This window comes from Mesocricetus auratus, unplaced genomic scaffold (genome assembly GCF_017639785.1).
Source record: "Mesocricetus auratus isolate SY011 unplaced genomic scaffold, BCM_Maur_2.0 Super-Scaffold_4256, whole genome shotgun sequence".
In the NCBI taxonomy this organism is placed as follows: Eukaryota; Metazoa; Chordata; class Mammalia; order Rodentia; family Cricetidae; genus Mesocricetus; species Mesocricetus auratus.
The window spans coordinates 31,598,992-31,613,006 of record NW_024429182.1 but is presented as its reverse complement, the minus strand read 5'-3'; the positions used below and the strand labels follow the sequence as shown (position 1 = coordinate 31,613,006).

At 41.4% G+C, this 14,015-nt stretch overlaps 1 protein-coding gene across 8 annotated transcripts in view; it reads right to left on the bottom strand.

The window, feature by feature from the left end:
* Positions 1 to 231: 231 nt before the first annotated feature.
* Spata6l (spermatogenesis associated 6 like) overlaps positions 232 to 14,015 on the bottom strand; it is a 50,448-nt gene continuing 36,664 nt past the window's right edge. For 2 of the 8 annotated variants that reach the window (XR_005877284.1, XR_005877283.1), the window contains exons 11-13: positions 6,281 to 6,526; positions 5,457 to 5,558; positions 232 to 1,995 (exon numbers count right to left, since the gene is read on the bottom strand). Coding sequence is in view for 4 of the 8 variants with exons in the window: in XM_040745925.1 (XP_040601859.1) it covers positions 5,469 to 5,558; positions 6,442 to 6,526 (175 nt within the window). In the remaining 4 variants the exon portion in view is untranslated. Of the gene's footprint in view, positions 2,018 to 5,456; positions 5,559 to 6,280; positions 6,527 to 12,047; positions 13,342 to 14,015 lie in introns of those variants that run through there. The other 6 variants (XM_040745925.1, XM_040745917.1, XM_040745921.1 and 3 more) reach the window with 5 other exon arrangements.

The window sequence follows — 14,015 nt, the reverse complement described above, 5'->3', positions numbered from 1 at the left end:
ACAACTGTGACCTCTGCAGGCGTCTGCACTTATGTGCACACAACCACATATAGATGCACAATTAGGAAAAATAAGTTTTTTTGTTTTGTTTTTGAAAATCAATATTGAATGTCTCGACTTATATTTTAACAACTGAAATTAGACACAAACTCCTCAGGGCTGACATGTATCAGTTAGTCATGCAGGCGACCCTCTTCTAAGATCTATACTGAAAACTTATCATGACACATGTTTAATTCTAGTAGCTTTTATTTTTGACAACTACTTAAAATTCACATCAAAACAACAAACTGTTTCTGACACCGTGAACATTTAAAAGGACACATAACTTAGGCTTCCAAAGGTGGAATATACCTTTATTTGGCTGAAATTTTGAAAGAACTCTAAATGAGTTTTGTTTTATTTTGTTTCCAGAGTATCTTTTTTGTTTCGTTTTAATATTTATTTATTCCTGATTTACCTTTGAAAACCAATTACTTACGGCATTTTAAAAAAACCTGGTTCTCATGTGTCTTACAAAAACTAAAAGGTTTTTAGTGTATTGTGTTTATTCGTAGGAGGACAACATGCCATAAACTAGGTAGCTTATAAAGAAAAGAAACTGCTTCTCACAGTTCTATTAGTCAGGATGCCCAAGGTCAAGGTGCTGGCAAATTTGGGATCTGGTAACGTCTTTGCTTGGTTCACCTCACTGTGTGTGTCCTTGTGTGTTAGGAGGGGCAGAGTTCCTATCGCCTATTTTACAGCCTCTTCAGTGGTACTCTGTCCTTGTGACCCCCCCCCCAAAACTCCACTTCTTAATGGCATCACCTTTCGAGTTAAAATTTCAAGCAGACACAGCATTCAGACTGAGGCAAACAAGTAGAGGATGGCAGAAGGAAGAGAGCATGCCCCCTTCCAGATCTGCCTCTTCCAGCTCCCCCAGAATGTCTGAGCATTTCATAGCGGCCCCTACAGATGAACCTGAAGCCTGGCTGGGTGGCCCTCTCTGTGGCATCTATTTACTCAAAGCAGTTGTCTTAGAAAAATGCTTGCAGAACATCTTGTTTCTGATCGATATTATTAAGAATTATTGGGAAGGGTGATAAGGAGAGGGAATGATTTAAACTACAGAAATTAGCCCCTCTCCCAAATTCATCTTAGAAAGTTAAGCTTATTTAAAATTACTCTTTTTCCTGAGCTTAATGCCATTCAAGCCTTACGCAAAAAAAAAAAGAAACACAAAAATCAGATTTATCAAAAATAGATAATCAGGTTGCTGATCTTTTCCAGTTGATTTATCATTTATGTTTCATTATCTCCCTAAATAATCAACTCCCTGGCTCATGGAAGACAGTCTTGTTACAATTTTTAAGGACTTTTGTAAAGAGTCCTTCTCTGTCCCATCAGCCAGCTCACAAATAATGACACAAGTATGACATCAATCATGAAAACTCAGCCTATAGCTTAGACTTGCTCTTAATTAGCTCTTATAACTTAAATTAACCCATTTCTATTAATCTATGTTTTACCGTGTGGCTTTTTAGCTTTCACTTTGTATGCCTGACTTCCTCCACGTTCCATTGGCATCTCCCTGAGCCTTGATTATCTCCTCCTACTTCCACTCTGCCAGAAGTCTCCCCTTGCCTAGCTACTGACCATGCAACTCCTTATTGAACCAATCACAGTAATGTATCTATACACAGTACAAATATCCCACAATATATTTTCATTATGCATTCCAAATGAAAAGGCTCCTGACACACTTCTATGCTTCCCATTTTTCATGCTCAAACACAAATTCTCTAGGTGACAGGTGCAAATGAGAGCCCCAAACAGAATGTAATCAATAATTCTTACCTTGGGCACAAAAGACTGAGTATAAGGTTTGATTTAATGGGGGCTAGGCACCAGTAACTCAACCCAGATAACAAAGAGTGCTGTTCATTTCTCCAAGGATGTGTCAGTGTTGATGACTGAGCCCTTCATCCTTCTTCGGTTTTCATTCATGTTCCCCTGTGAAATTTGAAGATCACATCTACATGTGGTATTGAGGAAAAGATGAATAATAGACACAGCCAAGGAGAAACACATGAGCTATCCTAACCTTAGATGCAGCTCAGTCTCCCAATTGCCTGTTCTCTAGCCCCTGCCCCTACATCCCTGGTTCAGAATACATCAAAGCATTTGACCTCTTTATATAATTGCATGCTATGACAGTCAGAGCATCTACCTCCCAGTGCTATGTGTGGAGTTACTGAAGTCCTTGGTTCATGGCAAATGTGCCCAAACCTACTGGATGTTATTAAATGGGAGGGTTAAACACATTCCAATCTGCTGTTCTGTACAGCAGTTGTTGAGCTGTACAAGTTTGGAATTGGGTTATGGGTGGGTCTTCTATTACCACCACAGCCCAAAGCAAAACAACCCTATACAACAAAGAGCCCAAAGCTCCTTCAGTCAGTGTTTTCCATATAGATTTGGGCATCAGCAGCCAAGAGACTTGTCATTTGGTGACTTGTAGGTAACTGATCTGCCTTCATCCTGGAAGCCCCTGTCAGCATCCAACAGCAATTTAACCTTTCTCTTTTCTTGTCACACTTTCTCGTTGTTGTTCTTGAGTTTTACAAGAATCAAGAGGCTACAATTTTCCCTGTCTGAGGAATTTCTTACTTGAGTTCCTTGATTACCATCTACTTAGAAGCATGATGGTGAGGCTGCCTCCTTCTCCCTCCCACTGAGGGTTAATTCCAGATAAAATCTGGAAGCAGAGGGGGGAGACTGTAAGCATTCAGTGGGCCAGAGCTGGTGTATGTGGTAAGCACCCAATGCTTACCCCCAATGCAAAGAGAACGAGGGCCTGGCACTGCTCTCACTCAGTGGGACTGAGACCATCAGAGAAAACCTCTGGATCCCACTCCCACAGAGTCATGACACTAGACATGCCCATCAGTTTACTAAGGGCCAGAGCTCAGGAATAGTTATCTCTTTAAGAGAACTTGGGGTACCTCTGGAGTCTGGAGGGGTCACGGGATCTCCCTGTTTGTTTGGGGGTGGACGACTGTGTTTATTTGGTAGGAAATTTTCTCATTTTAAAGTAGGTCAGAGATAATCCACCTATACCCCAAGTCCCATGTCCTGACACATCAGGATAAGATACATCGAAACCTTACACTTCCTCTACCCACCACCTCCTCATTCCATGTCTATCACGACGGACAATGGGACTCCCTGTTCTGGGTTCAAAATTCCTGGTATTTTGGTGACTAAGGATCTTTTTAATTTTTCTGGGAGGATGAGACCACAAGGGAGCCAGGACAGGGAAAGCTGAGCAAAGCGAAGGCACCAGAGGTTCGGGTCTGTCAATGGAGACCTGGGGATGGCAGAGCAGGGGCACTCGGCAGGAACTGAGTGTGGTCTGCTGTGTACAAGGAGCCGCCTGCTCTGGAAAGTGCCTTCCCAAAGCACAGGTGCAGCTCCAGCTCCCCTCTCACACGACCTTGACCTTGCTTCTCCCCAGGTCTACTGGATCACTCCTAAGAAATGCCCAGTTACCTTCAGAGTTGCCTAGTCTTCTTTGGATTTGTTTCTTTCAACCCAGAGACCCTTCCCTAGTTCTGTCCTTTGGGATCCTTGACTTACTAGGAATCCAGGACTGAAAAAGTAACATCAAAGGAAGAAAGGGCACTTCTGGGAAAGGCCTATGTACATCTTCCAAACCTTGTGTGCGGACTCCTGATATGAAAGAAACATATTTTCTAAGACAGAATTGGCAATGGGGGTAAGAGTCTGTTTTACTTCCTTCCTAGCACCCTCACATCAGTATCCAGAAATCAGCTTTATGAAAGTTGACTTTACCCACATAGAAACTCAGTGTAATTTGCCATTTGGTAACTACGTGTGCTATGTTCCCTGTACCGGCCTAATGAAAGCATAGAGACCCTTGCAAGGAGAGATTAAGTGCCCTAGAATCTACCCTTTAATCTACCAGGCAGAACGTTCTAAAAGTAAGGCCTACAGAATGGGCAATTATCAAGATGTCCTCCTTCCTTTGTGCTGAAGGCAGAAGCCCTGCCAGCTCCTCCTCACCCCTGCGCCCCAGGCAAGGGTGAAGCATAAATGACCTTTGAGCCAGACTTTCGGGTGCCTGACAGGGGAAATCTAGCAGGTCATTCCACTCTCCTTCATTGCGTAAAAAGGCCTGCTCCTTTCTGATGGCTAGAAGACATGACATGATTACTCCTAGGGGAAACATTCAAAGGCAGTCCCCCCAATCTGGGTACCAGAGGGCTGTCATTTACATATGCACCTACTCCTCATCATTCTTTGGCCATGCTATAGCTTTGGAAAGGCAAAAGAAAGAATACAGCAATTCAAGGCACGGTCTCTGAGGCCTACTGTGTGCCAAGGAGTCCCATCAATCATAGTCTTGACCCTGCCACTGACTCCCTAGCCATGTCACTTTGAGCAAGGTATCTGGCTCTCTGTACCTCAGTCTCCCTACCCTCAAAAACAGAACCTGGTAGAAACACCCTTCTCATAGGGCTGTAAGAATCATGTTTACTTCGTGGGATAAGCCTGGCCAGTTCTTGACCCTATACAGGACATACATAAGGAAGAGTGAAAAGTCAGTATGATGGTAGAACCCAAGTTCCCCAGCCTCACTCCCACCCACAGAAATCCAACTTGCACCATCCACAGACAAGCATGCCACTTTTGAAGAAAACAGTTGTTAACTGTAGCATCGGCTAAGGAGGAAAACTAAGAGAATACCTAAGAAATGACGACCCTCCGCCCTATGGCCAAGTACCTTATCACACATCATCACTCTAGACTCATGTCAGCACCTCCTTCAGCATTCACGCAGAAGGAAACTTGCTAACGACTACTCTGGGGTCCAACAGATAAGAACAAAGGATGAGTGTGAGAAGGTGGAGCCTTGCTCAGGATCCCCCCCCGTGTGTGTGTGTGTGTGTGTGTGTGTGTGTGTGTGTGTGTGATTCAGTTTCCTTGGACTGAGCTAAATGCTGGCTTTCCATTTCCTTCTAGTACAAAAGACTGGTTTTAAACAGTAGTAATACATTGTTTCTACTTTGGAAAGAAACCAGCAGGGTGCTAAAGGCTTTGTGTTAGAAGAGCAGGGAGAGTCACAGATGAATGGAAGGTTCTCCATTTGAGTCAAGAAATAGTAGGCCAGGTGGCATGTAGAGCACCCAAGGCAGGACAGGAGCTGAAAAGAGGCTCACGTGTCCTCTATATGAAGAGGGAGGGGGGTGTGGGACATGGGAATGTGAGAACTGGCAGGTCCCTGGCTATCCTGTTCCACTGAGTGGGGGACAGGTTGGGGGGTTGGGGAGTTCTCAGAGCTCCTCCCCAACTCCTCCACATTTCCTAGGAACTTCAGTGACAGCAGGAGACAGGCAGAAACTGTTTTTAGCAAACCACAATAACGAGCTGTACTTAAGCTGCTTACTTACATGAGATAATAGTTAAAAATATCTCTGTCCGTGCCGTGGGAGTTTCTTCAGGGGGTAGCTTGGTCTTGAACGGATATAATTTGTGTCAGAGATAAAATCTTCCTATAATAAAACACATCCAGCAATTGCATTATCTGGGATGTAATAAAGGTTGGTAATACCCAGACACATGGCTTCAGTATGAAGAGGTCTGTGTACCCCCTGTACAAATGGGGTCATGTGTGTGTGTGTGTGTGTGTGTGTGTGTGTGTGTGTGTGTGTGTGTTTCCTATTCTCTCTCCATCTTAAGGAGATTTGTTACCTTTAGGTTAGGAAATAAGACTAAGTCAAAGCTCTTCAGAGAGGAAGAAAGAAACTGACTACTCCCATGGGTACCATGACCAATACCCACTTACAAATGTCATCCTGCCAGCCTGGTATAAGCTAGCCTGTGTGGCATGATCAGCTCCAGAGACTCAGGGTCCTTTTGACACTCCACTGGAATGCCTTTAAATTCAGGTCAAGACATGCAAGCTGCGTGTCTGCAGGAAACGACAGTGCTGGGCATCTCTACCGTAGGTCAGAAATCCCCCCCTAAGACTACAGAAAACATCAAGTACCAAAACACCTTATTAAATGTAGATGCCATTTCTTCCAGATATGGCCTTACATGGGCCCTCACATAAATGTGTTCTTCTTTGTGTTGGAACTGCTGTGAAGAGGGTAAGAGAGCACTCTCAGGACCTCTCTGCCTGATGAGCACTGTGCCGAAGGAACTGCTCACATTAATCTCCTCCGGGTCCCTTCTTCTGGAAGCCTGCCCTGACTCCCAACCATGCAGATACCTGCCCAGTCAGGCTCAGGACACCATGTTCTCTCCTGGGTCAGTGTCACAGTTTCACTTGGTTCCTATGGTTACTTCACTGATGTCTGTTTCCCTCACTGGACTTCGAATTCCAGTTTCCACATTTACCAGCCAGGATCTAGTTTCGCCAGAATCCCTAACCTTTGGGTGAGCTCTGTGGGATGCCAGGAGGCTGCACACCCTCTCATGAATCTTCTTCCACGTGGACTGAGAACGAGGCTGGAACCTGCCCAACAGAGTAAATGGAGTGAAGCATTATGCAGCTACTGAAAAGTATGCCGGCTTAGAGCACTTAAATATTGTGGGTTGACACTTAACCGTAAGTTAGAATGTCAGTATGCAAAGTGGTACCCCTATGATTTTAATGCTAGCATCAAGCCTACATGTGAGGATGGTGGGGATACACACCACCAACATGGTTAAAACCAGCTGTGCTTGGCGTCTGCCCGTGAGCAGACTTTCCTGGTTTTCAGGAAATTCGCTAATGAAAAACATCCTGACTTTTTTCAACCCCAAGTTGTATTTTAAAATCTTAATCTCAATTGTTTTCTGCCATAAAGACTTGATTTTAGTTTAAGCCACTCAGAGCCCAAACTTAAGCACAAGCTGGATAATGTCTTCCAGCTTCCCACACACTGACTGCACTTTCTCTCTTCCACAGCCGCCTCTGTGCGGAAAATACTGCTGCCTTCCCGCCCAAGCCCCCGCTTTCATTAACTCCCAACAACTCTTCTGGGTTGAACTCCATTGCTGATTCCTCAGGAGTCCTTCCAGAGGTCCCCTGCCACACCCCCCAAGGCCAGCTGACCCTTGTGTTGTTCATTTCTGATGGTGGACACTGTCCCCCATCTGGTTAATGTGTCCCCTAGACTGAGACCCAGGCTGAGACTCTGGTTAATATTTCATCCCAAACTTAGTGTGGTGGCACATACCTGTAATCCTAGCCCCAAGGACGCTGAGTGGAAGGATCATGAGTTTGAGGGTAGCCTGGGCTATACAGCAGAACCTTGTGTCAAAAGGACAAAAGTAAAACTCACCTCGGGCCACAGTAGGTATTGAATACCACAGTGGGGCTTGAAGAGTATTGCTTGAGGCACTGGGAGGCGACTTGGTAGTTAAGAGCATTTGCTGCTCCTACTGAGGACCTCAGTTCAGTTCCAGCACCCACATCTTCTGTCCCTCAACCACCTTCAACTCCAGTGCCAGGACATCCCCTTCTGGTCTCCATGGGAACATGCACACACATGATGCACAGATATACACTCAGGCCCACAAAATAAATCTTTCAAAAACAATGCTGTTTGAGTAGTGAATGCATTCATACTGTGGTGAGTACCAAGTCGTAAATTCTAAGATATTACTAAGCTAAAGGTGTACACAGAAATTCGATGGGGTAAAGTGCAGATGCTGTTTCCGTAAAATATTCAAAGAATTTTAGCACTTCAGGTAAAATCATTCTCTCTGCTAGTATGTGAGAAACACTAGAATGGCACACGTGTTTGAGATGTTAACAAGGGTTGCCATCAAGAATGTATAGAGAACTGCTCGTTAGCAGACCATGGGAGTCTGGAGTGGTTGTTAGGGCCACTATGCCGATGACCCTATGGCTCCTCCTGTCTGTAGTTTGTGCTCATTGATCCATCACAGCCTTCTCTGGAGCAAGAACATAAGGCCTAGAGTAGGTTGAGTCCACACATCTATTACCAACCCAGAGAAACAACGGGCAGCAAATAGATGAACCCTCAACACACTGCTGTGTTTCAGAAAACATCATATACATAATTTCTGCTCTCCCCAAGAATCTTATGAGACATACAACAAGTATTTCTTTAAAAGTCTTTAAAAACAGCCACCAGCTGGACACATCAGCCAAAGAGATACTATAGTTGCATACAAGGAATAGAATTGTCTCATCCCAGCATTCTCTGAGAGTCTCTTCTCCTCACATACAAGAAGAGTGGGATTGTATGGTGAGGCAGGCAACATGCTGTAGATGGGGGGAGATGGGAAGTGTGGGCTGTCCCTCTTTCCTTTGGGAATACATTCTTCACTCTGGCATTCAAAAGGCTTTGTACATTTCCATTAAAATCGTGGGCTGAAAGTCTAAAATTAGGGCTACCATATAATCCAGCAATACCATTCCTGGGCATAGGCTCAAAGGACTCGGCAACCTACTCCATAGATACTCACTCGGCAGTGTTTATTTCCACCCCCTTTGCAATAGCTAGGAAATGAGAGAAACCTACATATCCTTCAACAGATAGATGGATAGGAGAAACGTGCTACATTTACACTATGGAATACTAGTCAGTTTTAAAGAACAATGAAACAGTGACATTTTCAGGTAAGTGGATGGGACTAGAAAAGATTATACTGAATGAGGTAACCTGGACCCAGAAAAGCAAATGTCACATGTTCTCTTATCAGAGGCTCCTAGCACCAAATCTCCAGATGTTGGTACACAACATGAGTAACCACAGAAACCAGTAAATGATAATACACTGTGGGAGTGGGGAATTGAGAGAACAAGATACAAGGAAAAAGAGAAAAGTGGGAAGGAGGGAGGATAAACAACACCAAAATTGTCTGATACAGCCTCAAGAAATCATATGACTTTATATATACCTAAAATACACAATTTATGTAAGCGTGTGTGTGTGTGTGTGTGTGTGTGTGTGTGTAAATAAAGTTGTGTCACTTGGGCTCACAATGCTCCCTACAAGAACAATATAGTAATAGTACTAGGCATGAGAAACCTCCCCAAACAATATAGGCTACTGATGTTGCCCTGGGATGCCTCTCAAAGGTTAATGTTAAGACCTATTGCTGAAGACATTGAACACTTAGGACACAGGACTTGGATTATTTGAACTGGATCTAATCTGAAAGCATCCTCCCTGCAGTCTAGTTTACATAGTATCATAAAGTACTAGGAAAACTGCCAAAGGAGGGAAGCAATCACTAGTGCTATCCAGTTACAACACCTAGGAACCACAACAATGACCAACATAGCAGGCTATCTATACAGGAGCAATAGTGGCACTCACATGTTGGTAGTAACCAACAGCTGTCTACGTGTCTACTTAACAGGAGGGAAGTCATGTCTAGTAGTAGAACCCTGACCAACTACCTGGGGTTAATGAGGTTATAAATCTTAGAAGAGAATCTACTATTATCTCCTTGCTAGAGCAGCATAATTCTTTAACTGCATTCTAAATGTTAACCTTATAACCACAGACAGGTCTAGCTATCACTGCTCATCAAAGAGAGTTCTCTCTACAGTAAATAGATACCACTGAAGAAAACCACAACTGGGAGCAGTGAAAAGGTCAATGTCTTGTGGGTATCCCAGCCCCAGTGGATACATCTGTAGCATAGCTCCTATAGCCATGTTGCAGAAATCTGAAGAGAGTGGAAAACTTGAAAGAACCAGACTGTGAGAAAGTCTATTGTGTGACTGTCTCTCCTAGAAATTGTTGTATTAACAGGATCTAAACAATGGAAAATATCAATAGACATGCCGACATGAAAGGGGTAAAAACCTCACAGGGCCCAACCCCTAAACAAAAAAGTATAGGCAACTGATGACTGATGAGAAAGAGACGTAATCTCTCCCATGGTTGAACCCCATGACTGGTTCTTCAATACAAAGTAGTCATCCCTGGAACTTGTGTGTGTGTGTGTGTGTGTGTGTGTGTGTGTGTGTGTGTGTACATATATATAATAAACACGAACTCATCAGGTTATATCTATATATTTATCTGTGTGTGTACATATATATAATAAACACGAACTCATCAGGTTATATCTATATATTTATCTGTGTGTGTGTGTACATATATATAATAAACACGAACTCATCAGGTTATATCTATATATTTATCTGTGCGAGTGTGTACATATATATAATAAACACGAACTCATCAGGTTATATCTATATATTTATCTGTGTGTGTGTACATATATATAATAAACACGAACTCATCAGGTTATATCTATATATTTATCTGTGTGTGTGTACATATATATAATAAACACGAACTCATCAGGTTATATCTATATATTTATCTGTGTGTGTGTACATATATATAATAAACACGAACTCATCAGGTTATATCTATATATTTATCTGTGTGTGTGTGTATATATATAATAAACACGAACTCATCAGGTTATATCTATATATTTATCTGTGTGTGTGTATATATATATAATAAACACGAACTCATCAGGTTATATCTATATATTTATCTGTGTGTGTGTATATATATATAATAAACACGAACTCATCAGGTTATATCTATATATTTATCTGTGTGTGTGTACATATATATAATAAACACGAACTCATCAGGTTATATCTATATATTTATCTGTGTGTGTACATATATATAATAAACACGAACTCATCAGGTTATATCTATATATTTATCTGTGTGTGTGTGTTCATATATAATAAACACGAACTCATCAGGTTATATCTATATATTTATCTGTGCGTGTGTGTTCATATATAATAAACACGAACTCATCAGGTTATATCTATATATTTATCTCTGTGCGTGTGTACATATATATAATAAACACGAACTCATCAGGTTATATCTATATATTTATCTGTGCATGTGTGTTCATATATAATAAACACGAACTCATCAGGTTATATCTATATATTTATCTGTGTGTGTGTGTATATATATATAATAAACACGAACTCATCAGGTTATATCTATATATTTATCTGTGTGTGTGTACATATATATAATAAACACGAACTCATCAGGTTATATCTATATATTTATCTGTGTGTGTGTACATATATATAATAAACACGAACTCATCAGGTTATATCTATATATTTATCTGTGCGTGTGTGTTCATATATAATAAACACGAACTCATCAGGTTATATCTATATATTTATCTGTGCGTGTGTGTTCATATATAATAAACACGAACTCATCAGGTTATATCTATATATTTATCTGTGTGTGTGTATATATATATAATAAACACGAACTCATCAGGTTATATCTATATATTTATCTGTGTGTGTGTGTATATATATATAATAAACACGAACTCATCAGGTTATATCTATATATTTATCTCTGTGTGTGTACATATATATAATAAACACGAACTCATCAGGTTATATCTATATATTTATCTGTGTGTGTGTACATATATATAATAAACATGAACTCATCAGGTTATATCTATATATTTATCTGTGCGTGTGTGTACATATATATAATAAACACGAACTCATCAGGTTATATCTATATATTTATCTGTGTGTGTACATATATATAATAAACACGAACTCATCAGGTTATATCTATATATTTATCTGTGTGTGTGTACATATATATAATAAACACGAACTCATCAGGTTATATCTATATATTTATCTGTGTGTGTGTACATATATATAATAAACACGAACTCATCAGGTTATATCTATATATTTATCTGTGTGTGTAACAATAAAACAGAAAAGGAGGCTATCAACTTGAGTGTGGGGCAGACACAGAAGGGGTTGAAGGGCAGAAAGGGAAAGAAGAAAGTGATGAATTATAGTAAAATGTAAAATGTTAATTAATGTTTTAAAATACTGGTCTAACTACAGAATGGGAGAAAATTTTGCTAACAATACACCAAGCAGGTGATTAGCATCTAGGATATAGAAAGAACAGGGAAAAAAACAAAGCTTGTGATTAGTAAATGGGCTAGAAAACTGAATATAGTTCTCAAAGAAACACAAGTGTTTAATATTTATTTAATAATAAAACAATTGAAAATGTTCAAAATCTTAGCTATCAGAGATATGCAAATAAAACTGCTTTGAGAGTCCCTCCTACCATTTCACAATACATATGCTGGCAAGGACGAGGGGAAGGAGGACTCTTCATTTACTGAGACTGGGAGTTTACGTAAACTGATGCAGCCACTGTGGAAATCAGGGCAAAGTTTCTGAAAAATAAGAGTACAGTTACCATACGATCCAGCTATCCCACTCCTAGGCATATATCTGGGATTTCCTATGTCAACACAGCACAGAGATGTCTGCCCATCCATGTTCACTGCTGTGGTGCTCACAATAGCTAGGAAATGGAGCCAGCCTATATGCCCATCTATAGATGAATGGGTAAAAAAAAAAATGCGACAATAGTCACAATGGGATCTTATTCTGCCATCAAGAAAACAAATGCTGACATCTGAAGGAAAATGGATGGAACTGGAAATCATTATGTCAGGCAAACAAAGCCAAATTCACAAGAAGAATACTATATGTTTTCTCTCATGTAAATCATAAAACCAGAAAGGGAACTATGCTGAATGGTTTGATGTCAACTTGGCATAAGCTATAGTCATCTGAGAGGAAGGAACTTCAATTAAGAAAATGCCTCCATAATATCAGGCTGTAGGTGTGCCTGTAAATCATTTTCTTAATTAGTGTTTGGTGGGGGAGGGCCCAGCTCATTGTGGGTGGTGTCATCCCTGGGGCCTGGGTTTTATAAAAAAGCAGGATGAATAATCCATGAGGAGTAAGCCAGTAAGCAGCAAACCTCCATGACCTCTGCATCAGCTCCCGCCTCCAGGTTCCTGCCCTGCTTGAGTTCCTGTCCGGATTTCCTTCACTGATAAACAGAGAAATGCAAGCCAAAGAAGCCCTTTCCTCCCCATGGTGTTTCATCACAGCAATCTAACACATCACAACACTAACTAGGACAGAAGTCATATAAGAGACCTTGAGGTGGCAGATGCTGGGAGGGTGGTATTGGAGTACATGTGGCACGGGAGCAGGAAGGCCGTTGCAGGGTATAGAAGGGAACCAGCAAGGAGTGGGGGAGAGGCAGAAGTCTGATATAAAAAGAACAAAATATATATGAAATGTCAGAGTAAGATTCATTACTTCCTGTTATCTTGGACTCCCTCATCCCTGCAAGCTGAGCATTGGCTGCCTCCAGGGTGAAGCTAACAGAGTCTCAAGAGATGTTTCTCGTGCACCATTGGGAGGAGCTGGTCCTGTTGACCCTGTGAAAGAGCAATTAGAGAGGAAAGAAAAAGGATCTATAGCCACAAAGGTTCCAGACATCTGCCTTGGTTATCAGCTAAACTTGTCAAGGGGGCTATAGAGTCTCCCTGAAGCATATGAAAGGCATAGCCATTATTATTATTATTATTATTATTATTTATTACTATTATTAGAAACTCCTACACTATTCCCACAGTGACTATATCAGTCTCTGTTCCCACCATCAGTGAATGAAGGCCTCCTTCTCCCTACATTCCTGCCAGAAAACATTGTCCTTTGAAAACAGCTTTTTCTTTCTTTTTCTTTTTTATAAGACAGGATTTCTTTGTGTAGGCCTGACTGTCCTGGAACTCACTCTGTAGATTAGGCTGGACACAAACTCAGAGATCTGCTGCTTCTGCCTCTGGAATGCTAGAGTAAAAGGTGTTCACCACCACTGCCTGGTGAGAAGAGCTTTCTTTAAAAGATGACATTTAAGACCACTCCTCTAGTGGAAGATGGACAACCTATGTGGCTTACCCAGGACTCAGGGCTTTCCCACAATGTGAGACTTGGGCCCAAAGCTAGGATAGCCATAGGCCAACTGGATGGCCTTTCTGTGGTCACAGTTCTTTGTCGTTGTGGATCATGGCCTTATTTACACACTCCACAGTTCGTTAGGTCCAAAGTCACC